At 37.7% G+C, this 26535-nt stretch overlaps 1 protein-coding gene across 2 annotated transcripts in view; it reads left to right on the top strand.

The window, feature by feature from the left end:
- The window catches only part of PLOD2 (procollagen-lysine,2-oxoglutarate 5-dioxygenase 2), a 111870-nt gene that overhangs the window by 38737 nt on the left and 46598 nt on the right, over window positions 1-26535 (top strand). For both annotated transcript variants that reach the window (XM_020980955.2, XM_020980956.2), the window contains exons 4-7: window positions 15598-15761; window positions 19678-19790; window positions 21579-21642; window positions 22500-22597. In XM_020980955.2, coding sequence (XP_020836614.1) covers window positions 15598-15761; window positions 19678-19790; window positions 21579-21642; window positions 22500-22597 — 439 coding nt within the window. The remainder of the gene's footprint in view (window positions 1-15597; window positions 15762-19677; window positions 19791-21578; window positions 21643-22499; window positions 22598-26535) is intronic.

Raw genomic sequence — 26535 nt, forward strand, 5'->3', positions numbered from 1 at the left:
GTTATTTTTACCCTTCTTACTTTGTAATGTACTCCTAAGATGTGAGGATATGGCAAGATGTTGCTAGTTTATATTCTGGTAGAATTTGTTTTGCATTGTTATATTAGCAGTTTAAAATAAAACATTTACTAAGTATAAAAACTCTGGCCTGTCATGGAGATAAAGTGTGACAGTAACCTCCCGACGAGACATCGTATGAGTTGATGCTATTTCAAATGTCTTTTCTCATTTTGCTTCAGAGCTGTAGCTAAGATCTCTGGGGGCTTCTCTACTATTGTTGAATATATGTGGTGTTAGTTTTAACTGATAATCTATACCATTCACACCTGGAAAGAACCAGATCTTATTAAAAGAAAATTGAAAATACAAGCTGGAGCACAGGGAAGCATATCTATGTACATATGGGAGCAGAGAAATGGTGCTCTGCAGGGTACCATCACCTACTCTCACTCTGTTGACCCTCTCTTATCTTTCCTGTGGTCTGTAAGGCAAAAATGCTGTTATGTACTAGCTAATTACACTGTCTTGGGGCCAATGCAAAGAACTATTCCCTACCTCCTTCTTTCTTGGGATTCTGAAAACCTGCTTTTCCTCTATCATTGTTGGGAGCTTAGATAATTCTGTCCCAGGCAGTCTGACTGACATGCGTTATATGTACATGTGAGTATGTATGAGAAGGGTATTAAAGAGTATACACGAACATATATGTGTGTGTGTGTGTGTGTGTGTGTGTGTGTGTGTGTGTGTGTATATGTATGTGTGTGGATGTGTGTGTGTGGATGTGTTTGTGTGTGTATATTTATATTGGGGCAGCTAGGTGGCACAGTGGATAGAGCACCAGCCCTGAAGTCTGGAGGATCTGAGTTCAAATCTGGCCTCAGATCACACTTGACACTTACTAGCTGTGTGACCCTGGGTGAGTCAGTTTACCCCAATTGCCAAAAAAAAAATACTTAAGTTGTAATTTTTTGGGGGGCAGCTAGGTGGCATAGTGGACAGAGCACCAGCCCTGAAGTCAGGAGGACCTGAGTTCAAATTCGGCCTCAGACCAAACACATATATATATATATGTGTGTGTGTATATATACATTATATGTATATATATAAAATATATAAAATATATATATATATATATATATATATGTGTGTGTGTATGTGTATATATATATGTATATATATGTGTGTGGGTATATATGTATATATATATATGTTTGGATTCAGTCAAAGGGTCTGGCTTGAGGACCTAGAGGGCCACATGTTTCCTCAAGGCCACAGGTTTCCCACCTAACCCCAACTGCTTTCCACAATAACACTGCTCAGAATATGATTTAGAGAAAAGGAGTAGCTTACATTTCGAAGTGAAATTGGACATAATAAAGAACTGGTGTCATCAATCTTTAAAGACACTAAAAGTCACTGAAAGTCCCTTTCAGAGCTTCCACAAGTTTACATTTCCTTTCCTGTCTTGAACTGAGTAAATGAATCTCTTCTAATAATTTTTTTTTATAAAAATTCAAGCTGCATGAATAGGTATTTCTCATTTAATTTTTAAAACTCTGAGTCACAGGTACTTCAAACACTGTTATTTTATTCATACTTTTTCATTGTCGCTCTATGGTATTTCAGCAGGACTGGGAAACACTTTATAACATTCTTTGTGAGGAGAGATTCTTTCTGAGCTCCAGATAACCAATTCACGAAGGAAGTTGTCTGGCCCAGCTTTTTTGTAATGGAGGCTTTGAATATGTGTGTCCTATATATGCTGTATATATAGTAAATGTGTGAATACATTTATATGTAGATACACATCGAGACCTAGCAAGGTCTCTAGAGTAGATGAAGGGTTGACTTTGGAGATAGGACGAGCAGTATTCAGGTCCAACCCCTGATATGTATTATCTTTGTGGCCTTGAGCATATGGTTTAATTTCTTAGTGCTATAGGCAGCTCCCTTAAGACAGGAAGTTGATAGATAAGTTACTGATCTGAATTGTAGGAGGGAGTTTCCATATTAGAAATATTGAAATCGGAGACTCAGTATTATGTATTAACTCAGCCTCCAGCTTTCCGTGATCCAGCTAGAATGGCCTTCTCTCTGTTCCTCACACTTGACGCTCCATTGCCTGACTTTGAGACTTTTCATTAGCTGTCTGCTATGCATGGAATGTCCTCCCTCCTCATCTCTGCCTTGTATGGTAATTCTCTTCTTTCAAGCTGCAGCTTATGTACCGTCTTTTACAGGGAGCCTTTCTTGATTCACCCCCAACCATTGGCATTCTTCTTCCCAAACTATCTTGTGTTTATTCTCTATGTGTGTGTGTGTGTGTGTGTGTGTGTGTGTGTGTTTGTGTGTAGGCAACTTGATAATTCAGTGGAGAGAGTGTTGGACTTGGAATCTGGAAGACCTGAGTTTAAATCTGTCTTGGTCACTTACTAGTTCTGTGATCCTGGACGAGCCTTTTAATCTCTCTTCAGCCTCAATTTCCTCATGTGTAAAATGAGAATCATACTAGTGCATATCTCACAGGGTTATTGTAAAGATAAAATAAGATGACATGTACAACACTTTGAAAAATCTTAAAAACACTATAGAAATGCTGCTTGTTATTAGAGAGTGTATGTGTGTGCGTAGATACAAATGCACACGCATACCCCCTCATACACAACTGCTTGTTACATTGCAAGCTCCCAATCAGAATAAGGATTGTTTCGTTATTTGTATTTCTGTCCCTAGCACCTAGAGCAGCCCCTGGCATGTAGTAGGTACATACTAAGTCTTACTGATTGAGTGATGATTGGTTGATCCAGATCCCTCAGAATGTATATCATCCATATCCTGCTGTATACAGCTTAGTTATAAACTATATCTGTCCTGAAATGATTTTTATAAAAGAAAAAAGAGGGGGGCATTATTCTACCATAGCATGAACCTTTTAAGTTTGGAGACAGCTAGTTTGTATTTTAAGAATGTCCTCGCACTTTGTCAAATACTTGTTGTAGTCTACACTCAGTGAATCTTACCAGATCACCATAGAAATGCCAGAGATTTTGTTTCCTCTTGAAACCACTCTTTTGTATTATATGAGCACGTAAATTAAATCATATTATCAAGACTGAACTGAATATTAGTTGACATAAGTGATTTAAGTGAATTTCTCTATTTCTCTGTTGGAAATGTTTCAGTCCCATTCTGGGAGGCCAGCAACACTGGACATTAGAAGGTTCTGGGTTATATTCATATACATACTTCACTATGCCCAAAATTCTATGATTTCCTCAGGTCTAGATCTGTACAGCAACAGGAAGCCTCTAAATTTGGTGAACCGAGGTTTGGATTTTAAGTTGTCCTCAGGCTTGGTCAGATGTTTCTTCTCTTCTAGGTTGCCTGTGTATTGCAGCTAAGCAACGTACAACAGCATGTGTGATGTGCATTTTATTTTGGTCTGGCTCTGATTTTATCCATCTAGAGGACATCTGATGTTGAAAACTGTTCCCTCACTTCAAAGCAGCTCTAACTTAGAGTTGTAGATTGCTACTCAGGGTATTGGAACGTTATGTGATCGTCCCAGAATCATACAGATAGGAGAATGTTGGCATAAATATTTTCCGACTCAGGGAAATTCTGAAATCATATGATGTAGGTAGCACCAGAGAGCTCATAGTATGAAAGTTCTGCTCAAGAAGTGTGTGCTGGTGACCATACACTGGTAATTGGTATTTGTCCAGAGAAGGCATGGATTCAGTGGGGCACAGAATCGAGGTATATGAGACTTTCATGTTACAAAGTATTACATGACATTATGATGCAACAGCTCTCCTTATTCATAACCTGGTTGGATTGAGTTTGAAGATCGTATGCATGATTCTACCTGTATCAGCTCAGCATTCTTTCAGAGACTAATATATACATATGGTAGGCAGCTTTTCCAAAATGATGATATACATAAGAGAGGGAATAATTCATCCTGTTAGTAAAATGCCCACATATACGTGATGTATTAAGGAGCTTTTTCTAAGGAGTGTACATTCTACAATTAGACACAAAAACGTGGGATTTTCTTGCACTAAAGCTATCAAGCAATTCAAACAGTGTTATTACATTGTTATTGTTATTATAGTGCATGTTTTATTATATACCTTTTTTTTTCAGCCAAAGACAAAGTATATTAGAACATCAATCTTATTGGGTCGACTCTTAAGGAGTTTGAACATTAGTAAGCTGTTGGCAAGATTTTAAGAATCTAAGCCTATATACCTTTATTTTCGAGCTTTACAAAGAAATTCTTTCTAAAAAATTAGAAACACAGAACATATATTAGAATTTAAATTTAGCTAGAATATATGTAGGCAGTCAATTTAAATAGAGTCCTGAAAAATAATCCTTTTTATTCAAATACTGGGGTGATCCATTTAAAGAAACTAAGACAATCAATTGGAATTTACATAATGGAAAAATTGGAAATGATTTAAAAATGTTTTATTTACAAAAGCATCTCTGATAGATTCCTTTATATAGTAACTAATTACCATCTATAATTTTTGCCTTTCTTTGTACACCCTGTGTTTACCACAGTGCTTGGCACATAGTAACTCCTTAGAAATATTTGTTGAGTGACACACGCGCTTGTATTATACACAGACACAAATGGGGCAGCCAGGAATAGTCAGAAGAACTCTAGATGAGGAATCAGGAGACCTGTGTTCAAGACCTAGCTTTGTCACTAATTAATTAGCTGTTCAAGCTTGGGGAAGTTACTTAGCTTCTCTGGGTCTCAGATTCTTTATCTGTAAAATAAACATTTAGACTAGACTGATCTCTAAGGACCCTTCCAGCTCTTAAGAATCTGAATCTGTGTAAGCATTTGTGACAGATCATTAGGTACTTGACAGTGATGCCTGGGGCAAAGACATTTTAAATCGAAAATTGGAAACTTGTGAATTGAAATGCTATAAGAAATGGAGATAAAATACCTCTAAAATTGAATCAGAAAATATGATTTAGCTTTAAATCTGTCTTTTAAAGAAGATATTAAAGCAAGGAACATCTGTATTTTTGGTTTTGTGGACCTGGTAATGTACAAACTTAACTAAATTTGAAGGGATTCATTGTCAGAAGGCTGGCCACCAGGTGATAGAATTTTTGGCCAACTCAGGATGACTTAATTTTATTTTATGTCAGTAGTGGAAATACTTGCTGCAATTAAATCATAGAACTTTGGATATATTACAGTATTTATGTGAAAATAGTCAACAGTCTTCTAAATATGCAGTCTTTGTGGGCTCCCAGGATTAGTCTGAAACAACATTTCTGGCTGAGCAGGGGAGGGAGAGATAATCTTAGTAACTCAAATGAGTTCCTGTAGTAGTTCAGATTTGGCCACATATTGCTTAATTTATGAGATCATATAATACAAAGCAGTGGTTGCAAAAGGGAAAAAAAACCCACTGGTATTTCTATGACTGCTTGGAAGATGTCAGAAACCATTAAGATGGTTTTAATTTTATTTTTCCTTGGAAGTTGTAAAAATGACTTTTAAAGGTAGGAAAATGTTGAAATTTTCCAAAGCTATATCCTTTAGAGTAATAAAGCATTTCTTGCTTTGGGAGGTGCTATGGTGACGTTGTTTCTGGTTTCTCAGCTATGTCAGCCAATGATTATCTCTCTCTGGGCATCACATAAGCTACTATTTAGCTAAAATTAATTTAGTGAATCACATTTTTAGTGCATAAGTTCTGTAAGTTCTAAAAAGCTGAAGGTTTTTAAAAAAAGTTATTAATCTCTTTTGAAGACAAATAGACTTGAGAGCTTAGGTAACTTCACATAGAGTCATTTAGCCTTTCTTTTAAGTAAACATGGTGTTTATTGTTTCTGGATGTGTAGTAATGAAAATTTATAATATATGGATTCAGTACTGGAGATAAGCAGTTCTATTCATCTGCAGTACTGTACAGGTAAGGGCCAGTGTGGTACGGTTGATAGAGAATTGGCCTTGAACTCAGGAAGACTTAGGTTGAAATCCAGTCACTGACATTTGCTGGCTATGTGACCCTAGGCCACTCACTAATTTCTAAGTGTCCTAGACAATTTAAGACAAGCAGTATTAGGCCATGGAAAGAGTGTTCAAATCCCAGCTCAGCTTTGTGACTTTGAGCAGATTACGTAACCTTCTGGGCCTTGGCTCGTTTTACAAATGAGGAGGTTGTACCACATGACCATTGAGGGCACTTCCAGTTCTGGAATCGTGATCCTATTAACATGTTAAGACTGTGACTTGCAGAAAATTGCTGATTAGCATCAGTAGAGGTATATTTCTCCCTGGAAATTTCTTAAATTGACTCATGAAATCATAGACCAGAAATTAAAAAAAAAAAGACAGAACGATAAAAGCAATTAAAAAAACCCAACTGTACAGGTAAAAAGAACTTCACATTTGCTCCCTCTCTGCTAAATTCTCACCTATAAAATTAGATTTTGTCTAGGATTATTCATATTGTCACTGAGACATCTGTCTTTTTAAAGGTTAAATGGGAGATAGAGAGTGAAAGAATTCTGAAAGCAATAATTTTCTGTTGAAATGTCTAATTTTAACTAAGGAAAGGAGACTTTTTCTTACTGACAAAGTCAGCAGATTAAGCATGCATGCACAAAGAACCTAGTCACTAGTTATGGGCAACAGTTCATTATATTAGTATGATGGCAAGACAAAACACATTCTAGCCCCTGGTATCTACTATTATTTTTGGAGTAAAGACTATTCCACTCAAGTTCTGGTGAATGATTGATTGTATTTTAGGCACATTATTCTGCTCTCTACTTTATCTTGTGAGGTGTAAAAAAGTATGAAATGTTTAAGAATAAGTAGAACGCTAATAAATAGTTTTTGTGTGCTGATCTGCCCCATGTACTTAATGCTGTCTGTGCATATGCAAAATGAATACATAGTGGTGCAGTCTCGTATATGTGGATTGATTGTGTGACTGTTTGCATTAGATGATCACTAAGGTTTCTCTCAACTTTAAAAATTTATGATAAATTTCCTATAGAAGAGGGACAGGACAAAGTTATTGATCACTTACCAGAAATTGGAGCAAAGAATGGAAATAAACCATCCTCCTCACCACTGCACTTAACAAGACATCATGCTATTCCTGCTCCCCGTCATATCTTGCGTGGACTTGCAATAGCCTCCTGATTGGACTCCCCGACTTAAAGGTTCTTGCTTCACTAATTGGTAACCCACACAGCTGCTAAAGGGATATTACCAAAACATGTGTCTGAATCCAGTTGTTCATTAGTGAGAATGAAGGACAAATCAAAATTCTGAGAGCAGTAATAGCTGCCCCACTGGGGACCCAGCTGACCAACTCCAGTCACAGACAGGTCCTTTCTTCCTTCCTTCCTTCCTTCCTTCCTTCCTTCCTTCCTTCCTTCCTTCCTTCCTTCCTTCCTTCCTTCCTTCCTTCCTTCCTTCCTTCCTTCCTTCCTTCCTTCCTCTTTCTTTCCTTTCTTTTATTCAAGTCTCCATGCACAAGTGACTAATATTGACTTGATCCCAAGAAATTTGATATAACATATGCTCTTAAAATTGATAACATATATTTTCAAATTCTTAGAAAATCATTTAATCCACATTGATTAATTTTACTATTTTTATTAGAGTTTTAAAACTTTTTCTTCATTCATTGAATATTGATTATTATTCTCCCCAGCTTCTTTCTTCTCATTAATTCTCTATTCCTGTATATCCCCAATATTCTCCCATTCTTACCACAGACATCTTTGTCTTCTCCCTTACCCATTAATCCAGTTAGAAAGCGGTTCATTGATTCTATGTCAGAAGTTTCTTTCCTCGGTTCTTTTACAGCATCCTTTACCTGCACTATTGTAGTAACAATGACAGGTCTTCAGCTCTCCAATCCATCCTATACACAGCTGTCTTATTAATCTTTCTAATATATGATCGATCTGATCACATTATTCCATTCTTTACAAATTTCCATTGGCTGCCTCTATGATTGCAGTAGGCCCAAACTCCTTGTCCTTTTAAAGATTCTCTGCTATCTCTTCTCAAACTGCTTTCACCATCCCTCCAGACATTTCTCATTCTTTACTATCTCTGTGCTGTACTTTTGCTGACTATTCCCGTGCATGGAATGCCCTACCACAAACTCCTCCAGACTTCCATCTGTCGGCATTCTATCTATACTTCAAGGCCCACCTCCAGTATGATAGATTCTTCAGAATCATGTCGTTACCAATGAAATGATAGCACATAACAATGACCAGTGAAGGGATGTTGTAGAAAGGCACATCCCAGCTTGGTATAAAACGAAAGGTTCCTAAAATCCAAAGCAGTTTAAACATGAAATGTGTTCACTTGGGTGCTGTTAGGCTGCCAGTCACTGGAAGCCTTTGAGAGGAAGCTAGGATACTATTGCTGTAGATGTTTTAAAGGGATTCTCTCTTTGAGCACAGACTGAACAAGATGAATTTTGATGTCCCTTAGTACCGTTACACACACACACACACACACCCACACACCCACACACACACACCAGTTTTCTATTTGTCAGTTTTCTGTAATTATCAGGCACTTGTTAGATGGCGGGGATGATTGGCTTTGAATATCACATAATTTTCTAAGTAATGGGATATAATTAAAAGTTTCTGAGTATGGGAAATGACATGATCAGAGTTCTTTGTACTTGAGAGGGATTACTAGAGTAGTCATAGGTGGGATTAGAGTCAATAAACATTTATGAAGCACCTACAGTGTCATAGACTTAGAACTAGAAAAGACCTTTAGAATCTGAGTTCAAATCCCTCATTTTGTAGATGACAGATTTGAGGGATCATCATACTGGGAATGAGCTGAATTAAGTGATTTTCTTAAAAATATATTTTATGGTCTGAATGTGTTGCCCACTTTAAATGCCAACTCTAGAAGTTATTTTTCATTAGCAATTAAAAGAAAGATTCAATAGTTTTAGTGCTATTTGAGTATCTCTAGTATGGTAGATAAAAGATGGGACTTGAAGTCAGGAAGATCTCATTTCAGAGCCTGCCTCTGGAACTTCCTAAATCTGTGAACATGGGCAAGACAGCCTCTTTGGGCCTCCATTTCCTTGTCTGTAAAATGGGGGATAATAATGCATGTAGTTGGCACAGTGGTTAGAGTGCTGGGAAGAACTGATTTTAAAATCAGGCCTCGAACACTTACTAGCTGTGTGACCCTGGGCAAGTCACTTAACCTCTGTCTGCTTCAGCTCCCTTAACTGGAAAATGGGGATCATAACAGCCTCCATCTCCTGGGGTTTTTGTGCAGATCAAATGACTTAATACAGTATTTGTGAAGTGCTTGCCACAGTGTCTGACACATAGTAGGTGCTTACTAAATGTTTTTTTTTCTTTTCTCCTTTTCTCCTCCTCCTGACCTACCTTCTAGGGATGATGTCAAGCTCAAAGGTGACGATATAAGTACCTGGCAAATTGTAAAGCGTTATGCCAATGTCAGCAATTCTGTGGAGCCTCTATTTTATTAGATATTAATGCTTTGAATTTTAGCTGATAATATGACCATTTTGATTGTCCTCATCCTGAAAGTATTAGAAAATGATTGGATTGGAGGAAGAGGGAGAAATTGAGTCTGGTTTGTTTCCACCTTGACTAGCCCAGTGATGCTTGGACTTTCAGTTAGTGATGGGGACTAGTACCCTTGTTACACACGAAACTGTGATATGCCTGCTGGAGGCCTCAGCTTTGCCACGTAACTTGGCAATCTGATGTTTCCACGGTGCATAGCAACACAAGGTTTAAGGAAGTGGAAGTCCCCCCACCCTCCATATTTAAACAGACTTGATTCTTTGGGGAATGCAGTTTGTACATTTTTAATTGTTGAATTTGGCTATTTGTAACTCTGAGTAGCCAAAATTGCTTTAACAAGAAAAACAGACCTCTGGTTCTTTGTCAAAGTTTAACATCACTAAAAGGATTTCAGGGAACTCTCCTGAGATGAATTATGGAAAGGGTGATTCTTCTGAGGTCACTTGGCATAAATGTCACCCCTATACTTTATGTGGTTTTAACAATAAGGGGATGGCAAAGATTCTTCTAAATTCACAGGATTTTAAAAGCTTTAATATTTTAATTTTCAAGAAAGCACAGGTAATATTGATAATTTATATCCCAAGCAGCATTTTTGACTTGCCAATTTTCTGTTAATGTCTACTCCCATTTTGGGGGGGCTAGGCAATTGGGGTTAAGTGACTTGCCCAAGATCATACAGCTAGTAGGTGGCAAGTGTCTGAGGCTGGATTTGAACTCAGGTCTTCCTGATTCCAGTGCAGGTGCTCTATCCTCTGTGCCACCTAGCTGCCCCTACTTCCAAATTTTTAATCAAAATTTCTATAGTCTAAGAAGCACCTCATATCTGTACAAGAATATACTGGGCAAAAATGGTACTGTGCACCATTTTTATGTTCAGATTTGGAGGCTACAGTGGTGTATGTGATGCATTTTCCATTTAGATTAAAAAACTAAAGAAATATGAATGAAATTTTGCTGCTACTTAAATATCTTTTGTGCTCCAGCGATTTTAGACTTTAATGCTTGAGATTAGAAGCATTTGCTTTAGAAATCTGCTGCTTTACTTATAAACCATTTCTGTCTCGGTGGTTTTTTATTCTTCTTCTTTTTTCTCTACTCTCTCCTTTTGCCCATCTATTCCAGGTTAGTGTCATGTTCTCCAATATTGCTAGAACTGTGGGATTTTTAACCACAATATTCCAATTTTCATAAGTAATTTGTGTTGAGAAAGAGGTGGTAGTTGGAAAAGATGGGGAAATCTTAGAATGCACAAGCTTTCGGCAAGATTGCCAAGTATGCTTTTATTTATTTAAAGAGAACAGCTAGAGCAAGAATAGAGAAATAAGATAGATTTGTAAAGCCATTCCCAGTCAATTCTTCCATAATTTTCTATTTTGTATTCAAGTTTCTGAGTGTTTTGCTGCTAAGCCAACAACATAAACAATGAATCATAGGATCATAGGTTTAAACCTGGAAGAAGCTTTGAGGAACTTGGTCATTTTTGTTAATTCCCCCTGGGAATTTGATGAGCCCAGTTATTTCTAAGTGTCTACTCCTAGCAAAGAGTTTTGTTTGGGCCGAAACCCTTGAGAATCTTTCCAACACATTTTTTTTCAAGAATTAAGGGACCTTATGCCATTTTGTGGTCAGATTTGGAGGTGAGGTCATATACATGGTGCATTTTCCAGTTTAGACTAGAAAACCAAAATAGAAATGAAATTTTGGTGCTACTTTGATAGCTTTGGGCTCCAGCTGCTTTAGGCTAATGCTTAAAATGAGAACCGTTGGCTTTAGAAGACTTACTACTTGGGTTTGATTTTTTTTTTGGGGGGGGTCAGGTTATATTATCACTTTAACCTAACACTTTTTTAGTACTATATGTCCTTTGGTTTAAACACATGCACAGGCTGATTTTTAAAGTAACAGTGGAGGTTTTCTTTATAATTTAAATAGGGACAAATGCCATGCACTAGGGCATAGATATCATTAGTTGAACCTCTTAAAAATAAAATCTGTGACAAGCCACAGTCCAGCAGCCCTGACTTACTGTTCCTCAAACATCCATATTTTGTTTCAGTGCCTGTGCACTGGCTGTCTCCCATTCCTGGAATTCCCTCCCTCCCCACCTCTTCTTCCTCCCCTCTTTGGCTTCCTTTAAGACTCAGATCAAATTCCCCTTCTTTCTGAAGGAGGATTCCCCAGCCCTTTTCCAGCTGCTTTTCTTTCCCTAATAAATTCTACTTCTGATCTTTATTTTATCTTTATCCTCTACTTTCCTTCTACCTGCTACCTTGTGCTCCTATTACTTAACCTACCCCCCCACAAAGATCCCATCCTTATCTTCTCCCCCTCTTTTCCCTTACCCTCTTGTTTCTATCTGAATTTAAAAGACTTTTATATCCCTTCAAATATGTTATTCCTTCTCTATCCCATTCCTATTAATCTAGACACCCTTCTACAACCTCCCTTATCCAATTTCCTCACTCTCTTATTTCTTTATAACTTTCTTTCTTTATATATCTCTTTAACTCAGATCTGATGTGAGTAGGGTTCCTTCTAAAAATCCCTCCCTTGTCCTCTCTCTACTCCCTATCACCTTAGCCTTTAATTTCTTTCTGAATTTAGAAGACTTTTATACCTCTCTCTCTCTCTCTCTCTCTCTCTCTCTCTCTCTCTCTCCTCTCTCTCCTTCTCTCTTTTTCTGTAAGTATATATTATATTATATCATATATATTATATACACACAAATGCATGTATATATCATTCTCTCTTTAACCCATTTCTTTTGTTTTCTGCTGTGCACTTTTTTTTCTTTTTCTCTCCCTCCCACTCCTAGAAGGCTACAATTAAATGTGGATATATTTGTATTTATTTATGCACACACACATATATACACAAACATATACATATATATATATATATATATATATACCTATACATATACATGCATCCACTTACGTGCACATACATATTCTTAGATTTCTAAAATCCTACATGTGTAGTGCCAGCCCTCCTCCACCATCTAATTCCTCTGCGTCAGTTCTTACTTTCTCACGTCATTTGTATGAGATAATTAGTCTTTCTACCTTTTCCTAAGTGGTTTTACTTTTTAGAATCCCATCATACTGAGATCTTTCCCAATCTTTCTTTTGAACTACCCAATTACTAATAACAACCTTAGATATACATTTTATATTTCTTCGTATAGAAAGTAAACAGTTTGCCCCTATTGAGTCTGTTGTAATTAGTCTTTGGTGTGTACCTTATATTTCTCTTGGCTCTTGTATATCAGATTTTCTATTCAGTTCAGGATTTTTTGCAACAAGACCCTGAAAGTCTGGCAATTCATTGACTGTCCATTTCTTTTCATTAGGTTGATGCTTAACTTTGTTGGGTATGATATGTTTGGTTGCAGCCCCAGTTCTTTTGCTCCTCGATATGGAGTGTTCCAAGACCTGTGGTCTTTTAGTGTCACCACTGCTAGGTCTTGTGTGATTTTAATTGTGGCTCAGTCATATTTGAGTTTTTTCTTTCCTTGTTGCTTGTAATAGTTTTTCCTTGAGCTTGGGGTTTCGAAATTTAAGTTTGATATTCCTGTAGGCTTTTCTCATAGGATCTCTTTCAGATAGTGATCAGTGGATTTTTTTTTCTATTTCTACTTTCCCCTCTTGTTCTAATGCTTCAGGACATTTTTCTTTAATTATTTCTCATATTATTGTATCAAGATTCTTTTCTTCATCATAGCTTTCAGTTAGTCTGATTACTCTTATGATTTCTCTTCAATCTCTTCTCCAGGTCATTTGTTTTTCTGATGAGATGTTTCATGTTCTCTTCTATTTTTTCATTCTTTATATTTTGTTTTATTATTTCTTGATCTCTTATAACTTCTCTGGCTTCCCCTTGCCCAATTCTAATTTTCAAGGAGTCAGTTTCTTCCTTAAAATTCTGGAACTCCTTTTCCAGTTGGTTGACTTTCTTTTCATAATCTTCTAGTTTTTCTTGGATTGTTCGTATGTAAAAAAAATCCTCAATCTCTCTAATTTGATTTTTAAAGTCTTTTTAAAGTTCTTCTATGAATTCTTTTTGGGCAGGTGACCATTTGATGTTACTCCTTGGGGTAGTAGAGGCTTTTAATGTCATCCTCTGAAGATGAATCCTGGTCTTTTCTGTTCCCACAATAACTTTCTATAATTGGGTTCTTTCTCCTTTGCCTGCTTTTTTTTTTTAATTTGTAGCAGCTTATTGTAATTACTTCTTGTCCTGGGGTATTTTTCTTCAGATCTTTTCTGGTTGTCCCAGGACAACTGTCATGCCCCAACTCTTGTTTATTTTTGCCACTGTACATTTTCCCTGAAGCGCTATTTTGTCTTGTTTGTGAGTAAAATCTGGAGAGCCTGGAATTTTCTGACCAATTCCACCACCTTCCCAGAATACTTTCTGTTTTATTATTTTTTTTAACAAGATCTGTGATATTCTTTCTAAGAGAAGCTTTGGATGAGAAACTAATTTTCCCAGTGCAGATCTGTATTTGCTTGGGGGGCACTGAGAAGTTAGATGACTTACACAGTAAATATGTGTAAGAGGTAGGACATGACTCTAAGTTCCTGATTGTGAGCCCAGTTCTCTATCCACTACACCATTCTGGCTGGCTGGTGTGTGTGTGTGTGTGTGTGTGTGTGTGTGTGTGTGTGTGTGTGTGTGTGTGTGTGATAGAAAGACAAAGACACAATTATTGTCTGAATAAGGTGAGAAAACATGGAAAAGAGAAGGGAATAAGCATTTATGTAGTGCCTACTGCATACCAGCTACCATGCTAAAGCACTTTAAATGCCCTATCTCATTAGGTCCTCACAGCAATCCTGTGAAGTAGGTACAGTTATTATCCCCATTTACAATTGAGGAAATTGGAGCATACAAAGGTTAAGTGACTTGTTTAGGATCACAGAGCTAGTAAGTGTTTGAGGCCAAATTTGAACTCAGGTCTTCATGGCTTCAGGTCCACTGCTCTATCTACAGTGCCAACTTCATTCAACAGCTTAGTATCTCAATTTTGTATATGTTTCCCTATATCTTTGATTTGTGATGCAATCCGAAAAATGTTGCATCTCTCTGGCTGCTTTATTCTGCCTAAACCTCTAGCTTCTTTCTCTCTGTGAATGTTTTTCTCTTAAATATTCCTGATTCTCTTACTCTGCTACCTCTATTCTGGCCACATTCCTCCATTCACAGTCTTTGGTTAACCAGATGAGGTAGTTAGCCACTTCCACAAGGTACAGTTTTCTATATTTCAGTCTCTTGTCCTTTGGCTGTTCTACCCTATCAACTTTGCTACTCTCCAGATGCTGAATATTTAGCCTGAGGAGCTCATGAGACTAGGAATATTACAAATACATGCTATCTAACGTCATCTGAGCTCTCAGTACTGCATGGTAATCCATTGATTCATCTCTGCAGAGGATCATGCTTCCTACAGCAGCTATTCCAGACCTTTTATTTTTATTTTTTTCTGGCAGATCCACTTACTTCTAAAAGGCTTTGAATGTGGCCCAGCTACTGTTTTTTCAAGGATCAGCCTAGATAATTGTGGTTAGGTTTATTCCTTGGACACCAGGTGATGAATTCCTTTATCCAGAGTACTTCAGGAAGGAAAACAAAAACAAAAAACCCTTTCTACTAAGAACCAGGAAGATTTGTGACTTGCATTGTGGGAGGAAGAAATGCATACACTGATAGGATCATGGACTTTTGAAGTAATCCTTGATTTCAGATGTGATAGGATACAAAGATTTTTAATAGAATCCACAGAATTTGTGTGATACAACATTTGTTCAATGTGCTTCGAGACATATTTTCCTTTATACAGGGTGTCCCCAAAGTCTTAATGCTATTAAAGCTTAAAGCACTTTTTGGGACATCCTATAGAATATCAAGATTCCAAAGGGTGATCCTCACTCTGTTCTTAAAGCTAAGATAGGATGAGGGTTATTAACCTTCTTTTTCCCTTTTCCTTAGCTATGACGTCATCTTTGCTGGAGGCCCTGAAGAACTACTGAAGAAGTTCCAAAAGAGTAACCATAAAGTGGTATTTTCAGCAGATGGAATATTATGGCCAGATAAAAGGCTGGCAGACAAGTATCCAATTGTCCACATTGGAAAACGCTTCCTAAACTCAGGAGGTAGGTGGGAGGAATTCAATTTCAATCATGAAGATTCATGAAAAATAACAAATTCAGGAATAGTAGACATGTAAGTTGATTCTGTATATGAGAACAGGGGGAATATGAGAAACTAGGTTGAAATCATTTTCTCAATTAGAAGAAAAAAGACAATTTGAAGCATGTTTGGTAATAGAAAGGACATGGACCATGAGCCAGAAGATCTGTGTTTGAACCTTTGTTCTGGCAATACTTAGCAGTGGGATGTTGGTGCCTTAGTTCTCTCTTATGTAAAAGCCATTTGAGTGGATGATCTCAAAGTCCCTAACAAACAGACTTCTTCTGAGTAACTAAATTGTATAAGTATTGTTTTGCAATTCTAAATCTAATTATGATTTATTTCACAAAAAGGTTAGTTTAGTTGAGGAAGTTTTATCCTTGTCCTCAAATTTTAGGATTTCCTTATTCCTTCAATTGATCCCTCCCTTCCTCCATTATTCCTTTCCTTATTCTCTTTCTATCATTCTTCCTTCTTTCTTTCTTTTTTTTTAATAAACATTTGCCTTTGGAAATTAACCAAGATTTTTCAAAAAAAATTTCCTTATTGTTTCTTTTAATTTCTCCTCACTGCTTTTCAGTGTTCCTTTTGTACTAGATATTTTTATTTTCATGATGTTGCTACCCTGTTGCTTGGCATGACTTTGAATTCCTGATAGTCATTTTAGGAGGAAGTTTTGGTCATGGCTGGGAAGCTGGTTTGTATGTGAGAAACAGGGTAAGGGTAAACTATCCCTTTTTTGGATGGAGATGTTTTAACATTTGCATAAAATAACTTGTTCCAATAGTGTAATTTGAGGAAATTTGATACATTTAAATAGAAGTGAGGGAATGGTGTAGATATAAATTGAAGAATATGGTAACAGTTCAGTAGATGGTCTTTTATATAGAAGGATTGCATGGTGACATTTCTGTGGCTTTAATGATACTTTGCTTGGAAGCTTAGGGATATGGACAATTGGTTGGCAGGAATTGTAGGGAGCTCTCCCTTTGTTATAGAAATGGGCACAAATGTTCCAAGTAAATGTCAAATGGACTGCCTCAAGAGCTGTGTGGGTTTCACCCACCTTGAAAGGCTTCAAACATGTTGGGTATGTGATAGTGGCCCAGATGGATACTAGATCCCTTTTAGCTCTTAAATTGTCACTCAACATGACTGTAACTGCAGGTCAGTGGAAAAGGAATAGATTTCTTTAAAAAAAAATTTTTTTTAGGCAATCAGGGTTAAGTGACTTGCCCAGGGTCACACAACTAGTAAGTGTCAAGTGTTTGGTCTGAGGTCTCATTTGAACTCAGGTCCTCCTGACTTCAGGGCCAGTGCTCTATCCACTGTACCACCTAGCTGCCCCAAAGGAATGCATTTCTGAAAATAGCAAAATAAGGAAAGAAATTTTATCAGGAAAAGGATGCAGGAGACATTTTCTGAAGGCATCAACTTGGTAATATGCTCCATGGCCAAAAAGCCAAAGGAATGTTGGCCTCACCCATAAATACTGGAAACAATTTGGAAAAAAAAGACTTTCTGTCCTGTTATTTCAATGACTGGTCAGAAGAACAGAAAGTAGCTGTTGTTCTGTGAGCTATGTGAAGTTTATAAGATTATGCTTCCTACTAAGAGACACACTTGCTTCTTTTTTCTTCCTTTTCCTTTTAAATGTGTTTTCTCAAAGGAAAGGACAGTGTCTTAGAATTCTTCCTTCTGCTTTCTTGCATTTTGATGAATACATCTTCCTATTGAGGAAAAATAAGGGAAGCCTCATTATCTTACTTCACAGAAACAAACCTAGTCTCCATTTATAACTGCCTGGGGCTTTGTTTCATAGCCTCAGAAGAGTATTTGAACCAGGGGGAGAGATGATTCTAACATTGGTTTCTTTTGTAGACAAATGTTACTGGTAGGTACTGTGTTTTTGCCATTAAGGACAAGGAGAGCAGGCCAATTTCAGACTTCCCTTCTTGAGTCTGGGTGCAGTAAATGGAGCCAAAGCAGGAGTTAGCAGCCACAGGAACAGGGAGATGAAGTATAGGAAAAAAACCGCCAGTGTCTCAGACATAGACCTCCAGCAGGATGTTCAAAGCGAGTCACCTATCCAACATTCCTTTTACTGATGTGAACATCTTTGGCATCAGTCTGCTAGTGTTTCTTCCTTTCTGAAACATTGAATCCTTTGCAGAAAGGGAAACAAGGAGAGACTTTTTTATAAAACAAAATAAAAACTTTTTAGAAAAAAAAACAAGCTCAATTGGTCTTAGCCAGGTTCTATCAGGTTTCGGTCACTGGTATTAATTTTGGAAATATACTTGTCCAATAGCATGGTATATTGGAAAGTTACTGGCTCTTGAAGCAGGAGATTTGAATTTAAATCCTGCCCCTGACACTAGCTGTGTGATGTGAACAAATCACTTAATTTCAATTTTTGGATTGTGTAAAATGACGGGAGGAGGGGAGAGAGATGTATGCTAGATGGCTCAGAGGTCACTTCCAGACCAAATCTATGATTCTAAGACAAGTAAAGAGAGAGGTAGCCTAGTGGATAGAGAGATGACTTTAGACTCAGAATAACATAGGTTCAGGTCTTGACTCATGACACATACTGACTGTGTGATCCTGAAAAAATTATCTAACTTCTCAGGGTCTAAGATTATTTAAATAGAGTTTCCTTTGAAGGAATTCCCTAAACAAATAAAGGTACAGATCCAGAATTGCACATTCCCTTTCCTCTCCCTTCCTCCCACCAAAAAAAAAAGGTAAAATTTCCCTCCCAGAATCTGATGTACAAAAGAATAGAAATTATTTAAAATAGACTTTTAGGCTTATCCTGTTTGCCTGGTACTGTGGATCATTATTGGGCCATGAGTCTTAATACCATGTTTTGGAACCATTTGGTAAACTGTATGTAATGGACAGGTCTGACTTAGTGCAGCGCTCTGTTCAGGTTTGATGTTGGCATAGGTAAATCCTTTAACAGTTAACTAAGGGAGCTTTAGTTAGTTATAGCATAGAAACATAGAAAAAGATACTCAATAAGAACAACGTAGCACATAGTTTGGAAATCTAGGCTACCTCACCTCCCTTTGAAAGTGAGACTAATAAGGGGCAGCTAGGTGGCACAGTGGATAGAGCATCAGCCTTGGATTCAGGAGGACCTGAGTTCAAATCTGGCTTTGGACATATAACACTTACTAGCTGTGTGACCCTGGGCAAGTCACTTAACCCCATTGCCCTAGCCAAAAAGAAAAAAAAAAGTAAGACTAATGGGCAGGGTATGGTGACACATGGGCTTTTGGGACATTTGCCAAGTTTGAAGAGCCCTGACTTTTTGTAATTCACCTTTCTATACTCTTAGGTGACCAGGGAGTCCAAACAAAATGACCAGAGGCAGCTGGGGGACTCAGCCAATCAGATGTCAGGGACAGCTTTGTGGCTTTTTTGGGAAAAGCTACCCTGCCTCCTATTGTAGGAAAAGGGTGAACCCTGGTAAATACTTGTGTTATCATACAACAAAAGTCTTTTATTTAGCACTTACTATGTTCAAAGCACTTTTTGTTCTAATGGAGAATGGTGGCCAGGATGGTATATTATTTTGAAAAGTCGCAGGGATGGTTACTGGATACATAACAGATGAGACTGAGGTACCGTTTCTTGTAGCAGTGGTAGCATTGATTTCATTATATTTTCGTATTTGAAAGTATGAATTCAATGGGGGGGGGGCAGTGAGAAACTGTCTGGAGTATGAAGTGAAAGCATGGCTGGGCCTGCCAAATATAATGCTGACCTTAGGTGGCACTGGCCAATCAAGACAGCTTGGGCCCCAGGGCAGGGATTTTAGAGACAAAAGCTTAGACTTGTTCCAGGATCTTCTTGTCTTTCCCATTTCAGGATTTGTTGGATATGCACCCTATATAAACCGCATTGTTCAGCAATGGAACCTTCAAGATAATGATGATGATCAGTTGTTTTATACTAAAATTTATATTGACCCACTGAAAAGGGTAAGTAATGACCTATGCTTTGCTGTCAGTTACAGATACTGTAGTCTGTCCCCCCCACCCCCGCCCAGGACATTTTCTTCAATAATTGAAAAGGCCTCACCCTTTTTATTTTAATAGTTTTGAAGTCTATTGATACCATGGTGACTAACCTTACTTATGAAATAATTCAAAAGTATTCTGTCACTGAAAATGTATTTAATAAGAAATGAGTTATGGATTAGCAAGAAGGCAAGTAATTAATAAGTGATGGACCTGTTTTCATGAAAGATAGCATGATCTAGTGGCAAGAGGTCTAGGTCCCAGACCCACCATTTACTAGCTGTGTGATCATGTTGGTGTCATTCAATACCTTTGGATGTTATAGAAGCCCAAAGTTGGCAGGGATGTCAGAGGGATGTCAAATTTAGTCCATATTCAAGGAGAAATTCTCTTCACAACATCTTTCACAAATGGTTCTCCATTGTGTCACCTTCAAAGCCAGCCAAATGGTGCTCTTCCACTTCTGGATAGTCTGAACTGTTAGGACAGTTTGTCCTCATGTAAAGCCAAGATATGTGTCCCTGTAATTTCCACTCTTAGCTCTAGTTCTACTCTCTGGGCCAAGCCAAACAAGTCTAATTGTTCTTTTACATGATAGTCCTTAACATAGTTCAAGATTGTCATCATGTCCCTAGAAGACTTCTAGGCCCACATTAAACACCTTCATTTCCATCAGTGTGTACACTAGAGTTTCCAGGCCCTTCACCATCCTCAACACCCTTCTCTATATGTGATTTACTTTGTCGATGCTTTTCTGAAGTCATGGTACCCAGAAGTGAATATTATATTTCTTCGAACTAGGGAAGGCTCCAGTGGCAGCAGAAAGATCTCATTCCAGATACTGCTCCTTGATTATTGTAGCCCATATTTTTTGTTTGTTTTGTGACAGTTCAAGTGTGTAGCCCACTAAAACCCAATGGCTTTTTCATATGAACTTGTGACTAGCTTTATCTCTTCTATCCTATATTTGTACAGTTGATTTAAAGATTTTTTCACCTTTTTTTTTTTGCCCGCAATTCCTCACCTCTTAAAGAAGGAAGAAAGCAGGGAAAATAATACTTGCATTATCTACCTCACTATAATTTGTAATTGATATGCATCACTATTAAATTTTGAATCAAAATATGGACATTTAGCTAAAACGTAGATACGTATGTATTTATATGCTGCAAGAGACAGGACAGTAGAGTGAATAGAAGGCTAGAAAGGAAGCCCTACCTGGTTAAATCCTTTTCTGCTAGCGTTTATATAGCCTTTTGAGATTTTGCCAAGTGTTTAACATGTTTTATTTCAGTGGATGTGCCCAGTCTCTCCCTATGACTATGTCTCTCTCAGACTAAGTCTGTGGTCACAGAGAAGTCACTTAACCTCACAATGTCCTGGGCAGCATGAAGACTATAGGTGAGAGAAGAGATGGATTTGTTGCTCTGTATTGGGAGATGGATTTTCCATGGCAGAAGTTCCCTCCACTACTGAAATCAAAGCTCCAGGCTGCCTCTTCCTCACAAAAGTGTTATAGAAACAGAGTTTTGCTGAAAAACTAGTAGAATGGGTGGAATCATGAGAACTCTACTACTTATTAACTTCAGTGAGTCGTTTTGAATTAATAACTAGCTTCTTTATTCAAATTTTGCCAAGTATTATATTGACCTTCTTAAGCTCAGTCATCTCATTCGTTCCTTAAAAGAAATGTGATAGCATCAACAATGTTATTATCTCTTAAAATATGTTTATTGTTTCCATTTTTAGGAAGCTCTTAATATTACATTGGATCACAAGTGCCGGATTTTTCAGACCCTCAATGGAGCTATTGGTACGCTGATGAATTAGCTACTGAATGAGTATAAACACACTACTACTTTCTTCATTATTTTCAGGAAAGTGACTAGTTTAGAGTTAATTAAGAACAGAGATTTTTTTTTTTTTGGCTAGGCAATGGGGTTAAATGACTTGCCCAGGATCACACAGCTAGTAAGTGTCATGTGTCTGAGTTTGGATTTGAACTCAGGTACTCCTGAGTCCAGTGCCGGTGCTCTATCCACTGCGCCACCTAGCTGCCCCAAAGCAAATGTGATTCTAAATGAGATTCTAAACCTGAAATTTGTAAATTTGATTGTGAAAATATTTTGATAACTATATTTCAGTATAAGTTGCTTTTTTTGTAATCCTATGTATTTTATTTTATGCATCATTTAAAAACGTTACTCTAAAATGAGGTGCATAGGCTTCATCAGACTGTCAGAGGCAAAAGGCAACAAAAATGTTAAGTCTTTCATGTTAAAATGCTTATCAGACTAAGTTAGAAGTTATGTTAACTCCTTTCAATTGTTTAATAAATGAGGTTTTTTTTTTTTACCATATCCCACCGTTTAGGAGTTGTTAACCTGGGATCCTTGAACTTTGTTTTTGAAAATTTTTTGAAAACTGTATCAGTATATTGGTTTCCTTTGGAATCGTGTGTGTTTTATCTTGTGCATTTAGAAACATTCTGAAAATGGATTCACCAGATGGCCAAAGGAAACCAAAAAGCTTGAGAATTCCTGCCCGAGTGACTTGCAGAATTAATCACAAGGGAATAATACATAAATGGACAGAACCAGACCTAACCTAGTCTGTAGTTATTAATACGTGTGGTTTCCCTTACATTCAAACCTTTCTTCCCTCCCTCAGATGAAGTTCTTTTGAAATTTGAAAATGGAAAAGCTAGAGCAAAAAATACTTTTTATGAAACATTACCAGTGGTAATTAATGGAAATGGCCCAACTAAAGTGAGTATCTGTCACTTTTGTGTATGTATAATATGACTGGTTGGTATGTTGGAGATTGATACAATGCCTGTGAACAAAGCCTGTTTTTGTGGGTGCTCCGGAGCTGACTGGCTGGAGTTTTACTTGTACAGAATCATTTGACCCCCATTTGTGTTTGCCACAGTGATGCCTGTTTAATTCACATCCACGTGTGGCTTCTACTTCCTAATGTCAAACTTTGATTTCATATTTTCTCAAATAACAGGTAAATTATTACTGTTCAAGCTGTAAGTACTCCCATTTTAAGAAGTGTCCAAAAAAGTTTTGAAAAATGTCAATGGGCCCATCCATAGCCTTTACTCAGAATTATATTTTGATAATGATTGATTCACAATACTAATGGTATGGTAAGAGGCAGTATGGTACAGTGAATATTAGGGCTAACTTTGTATCTAGAAAGCCCTGGGTTCAAGTTCTACCTTTGAGGTATAGCTGGTTGGTTGATTTTCTTTGTTCTCAAAGAGGACCAAAATGACATCATTATGTCAGAGTCAAGTTACAGTGCATCTGCCTGTGGTTGATCAGACCAGTAGGAGCTCCGAATGCTCTACCACAGGTCAGGCACAAATAGTCCTTGTGAACATTTCGGTGGATTCTCTAAATTTGTGCATCTCGCGTTTCTTTCGGGCTGCTTCAATTCTGCTTTGCTCATAGAGCACAGCGTCTTTTTTGGATGAAGGCACACCATGTTGGGCAGTCCTGTGTCAGTGTCTCCCATATCACCCAATCAATTCCTGAGTTCTTAAGAGAAACCTTGAGAGGGTCCTTGTATCACTTCTGCCCACCATGTCAGCTTTTGCCCTGTGTGAGTTCTCCATAAAACAGTCTTTTAGGCAAGCTGTGTTTGGCATTTGGACAACTTGGCCTGCCCATTTTAGTTGTGCTCTGTGCAGTAGAGTCTGAATGCTTGGCACCAATGGAGTGAAATAAGGCTGCATGCTTGGTCCCATGCTTTTTTAGCATGACGTTTTTAGCCATGTTGTCAAATGCCTTTAATGAGAATGAACACGGCATCAAGGTCAGTTACCACACTGATGGTAAATTCTTCAACCTTTGATGTACAGTTGCCATGGGTGCACAAGTAAATTAGTTCACCTTTCAATGCCTCTGGCAGTCTCTAAAATGACAAATGAGATGCTGGTCTGCATTGGTGGAGAGTGTTTCCACGCTGGGAGTTCACTCTGATTCAAATATAGATCTAGAGGAATATACACCACTCTGTCCTGCTATCCCTATCCCCAACGAAAATTACATTTCTAAAGCATGGTATATAAAAAGTTTACAAATATCAAAGTTAACCCCAAGACCTGTTCTTATATGGCCTCCTACTCTACCACATTCCATAGGGAACCAGACTCCCCATAATCTTAGAGATGTCAATGGCACAGGTATGAGTCCCACAGGCAGCTGTGGAATCAGCTCATGGTACTGCTGGTGACTGAAACTTGCCTTGCTGCCTTGAGGCACATAGATGTCATTCTGTTCTGTTTCTTCTGCTCTCGAAACCCTCATGTAAACCATTCCCGATTTCCCTGGCTCCTGTTGTTAAAACTCTTAACACCTGACTCTAGCTCACTATTCTATGTTTAGTATGTATGACTCCCCTCCTCACATGGGTTGTATGGCTCAGCTAAAATGGCTGCTTGCTCTCCTTCAGATGTAACTGTCTTTCTATCTCCTGGCTCATTGTCTTTGCACAAACTATCTTCTATGCCAGAATACCCTCCTTCCTCCCCTCTACTTCTGGGAATCTTGAGTTTCCTTCAAAGCTCAAATATCACCTGCCTGAGGCCTTTCCTAATGCCCCAGGTATTAATGTCTTTCCCCCAAAAGAAATTATATTTATTGTATATGTACATAAATGCACACATACACACATGTATATGTACACACGTGTGTGTACACATGAATACGTACATGCATATACACATATAGACATGCTTATATTACCTATACATGCATGCATGCACATATATAACATAATATATATATATATATATATATATATATATATATACATATACATATACACATATACATATGTAATTCACTTGTCTCACCAGATATAACAGAAGTTCCCCCATTGGCAGGGACTATTGTTTTTTTGTTCTGTTTGTTTGTTTTGACTTTGTACATTTAGCACCTAGCATAGTACCTGGCACATATTACATAATTAATAAATGTTTATTGATTGTTACCATTTAACATCATTATATGGTTATAATTGTTCATCGTGAGAGTTCCCACCTTCCTCTAGGCACGAATTAGCTCTACCCAGGGACTGTTACAGAGGGGCTCAGATTCACATCCAGGTGCTGCTGTCTGTATTATTTCACCGTTGGTATCATTCTCTTATGAGCTGGGTACGAGGAAGTTTCCATGTTATCCACAGCTGTTCAGCTGTGCCTGCATATGTAATGCTTCTCAAGCCTAGGACACTTTAATATTAATCTTACTATTATTAATAATAATAATAATAAACAACTCACATTTATATATCACTTCAAAAATTTCAGAGGCCGTTTCAGCAATGAGACTGACCAAAATCTTGATTTGTTACAAGTGTTAACGTAGATCTGTTGGATTCCTAAAATTGTGTATCCTGTCAGTTGTGTGTTTTGAGTTCTTAATACTTGAGGTTTCAAAGTAATTTTTTTTTAACTCAGATGCGATAAGATATATAGAGCTTTACAAACTTTAAAGCTCTATATAAATGTTTATTATTAGTAGTATTAGTGTATGACTCAGTTGATTAGTTGAAACTAAACTTATCAGCAGATATCCTTATGCCATAATTTCACAGGTTGCCAGGGCCAAAATATTTCACCACCTATTGGCAATGAGCTCCTCTGAACTTAGCTGGGCTGGTCTCAGCAGATTCCATCTGTTGCCAGAACCACGGTTGGTGACTTTCCAGTCTGATGGAACCTGCCAGAGCCTGTACTTCATAGGCATAGCTCTTTTTTTTTTTTTTGAGCCAGGCAATGGGGTTAAGTGACTTGCCCAGGGTCACACAGCTAGTAAGTGTTATGTGTCTGAGGCCAGATTTGAACTCAGGTCCTCCTGACTTCAGGGCCTGTGCCCTATCCACTGTGCCACCTAGCTGTCCCCACTGGCATAACTCTTGACAAGATCAGGCAAAGGCCACCTCCACGCTTGCCATGACGTGGTGCTGGAATCGGACTTAGGTGAAGCTACCATAAGCATTTAATTGGAGTTGGTTGCAAGAATATAGAGCAAGAGGTGAAAAGGTCCTTGCAAATCTTCTAGTCCAACCCAGCCTTCTCATGTAACGGTTGAGGAAGAAGGGATAAGTAACTTGTCCAAGGTGTCAGAGGTCCTCTATACCATGATGCCTTTCAGTAGCAGATTGATTAAAAAGATAACATTCACTTATCTTTGTAGGTCTTCGGCATCCCCAAAGTCTTAGTGTGTTTTTTTAAATACTTAAAAATTCACTGGCTTTTTGGATGCTTTATCTTTTGTCTCCACCATTAAAGTCTAAGTACTTTGAGGGTCAAACTCATTTTGCTTTATCTTTCTATATCCAGCATGTAGCACAGTGCTTGGCACAGAAATCGAAAAAGTCGTGTTGACTGATTACTTGATTCACCATGTGTTGCTGCTTGCTGATGCATTATGGTATATAATAATGTTCATCCCTACTAAGAGTTTAAAATCATTGAGTTTCAAGCTGGGAGGATGTAGAGATGTCTAGTATTGAGCTTGAGAACAATTACACAAATAATATTAAGCACCTACAATAGTAAGGCACTTTAGGAGGTGTTGAGAATACAAAGACAAAAATGAAGTATTCAGACCCTCAAAGAGCGTACTTTCTGTTGAAGAGATGAAACACATGCAGAGATAAGTAAATACAGATTTATCCAAATTGATTT

The sequence above is a fragment of the Phascolarctos cinereus genome, unplaced genomic scaffold (genome assembly GCF_003287225.1).
Source record: "Phascolarctos cinereus isolate Bilbo 61053 unplaced genomic scaffold, phaCin_HiC Scaffold_7;HRSCAF=346, whole genome shotgun sequence".
NCBI classification, from domain to species: Eukaryota; Metazoa; Chordata; class Mammalia; order Diprotodontia; family Phascolarctidae; genus Phascolarctos; species Phascolarctos cinereus.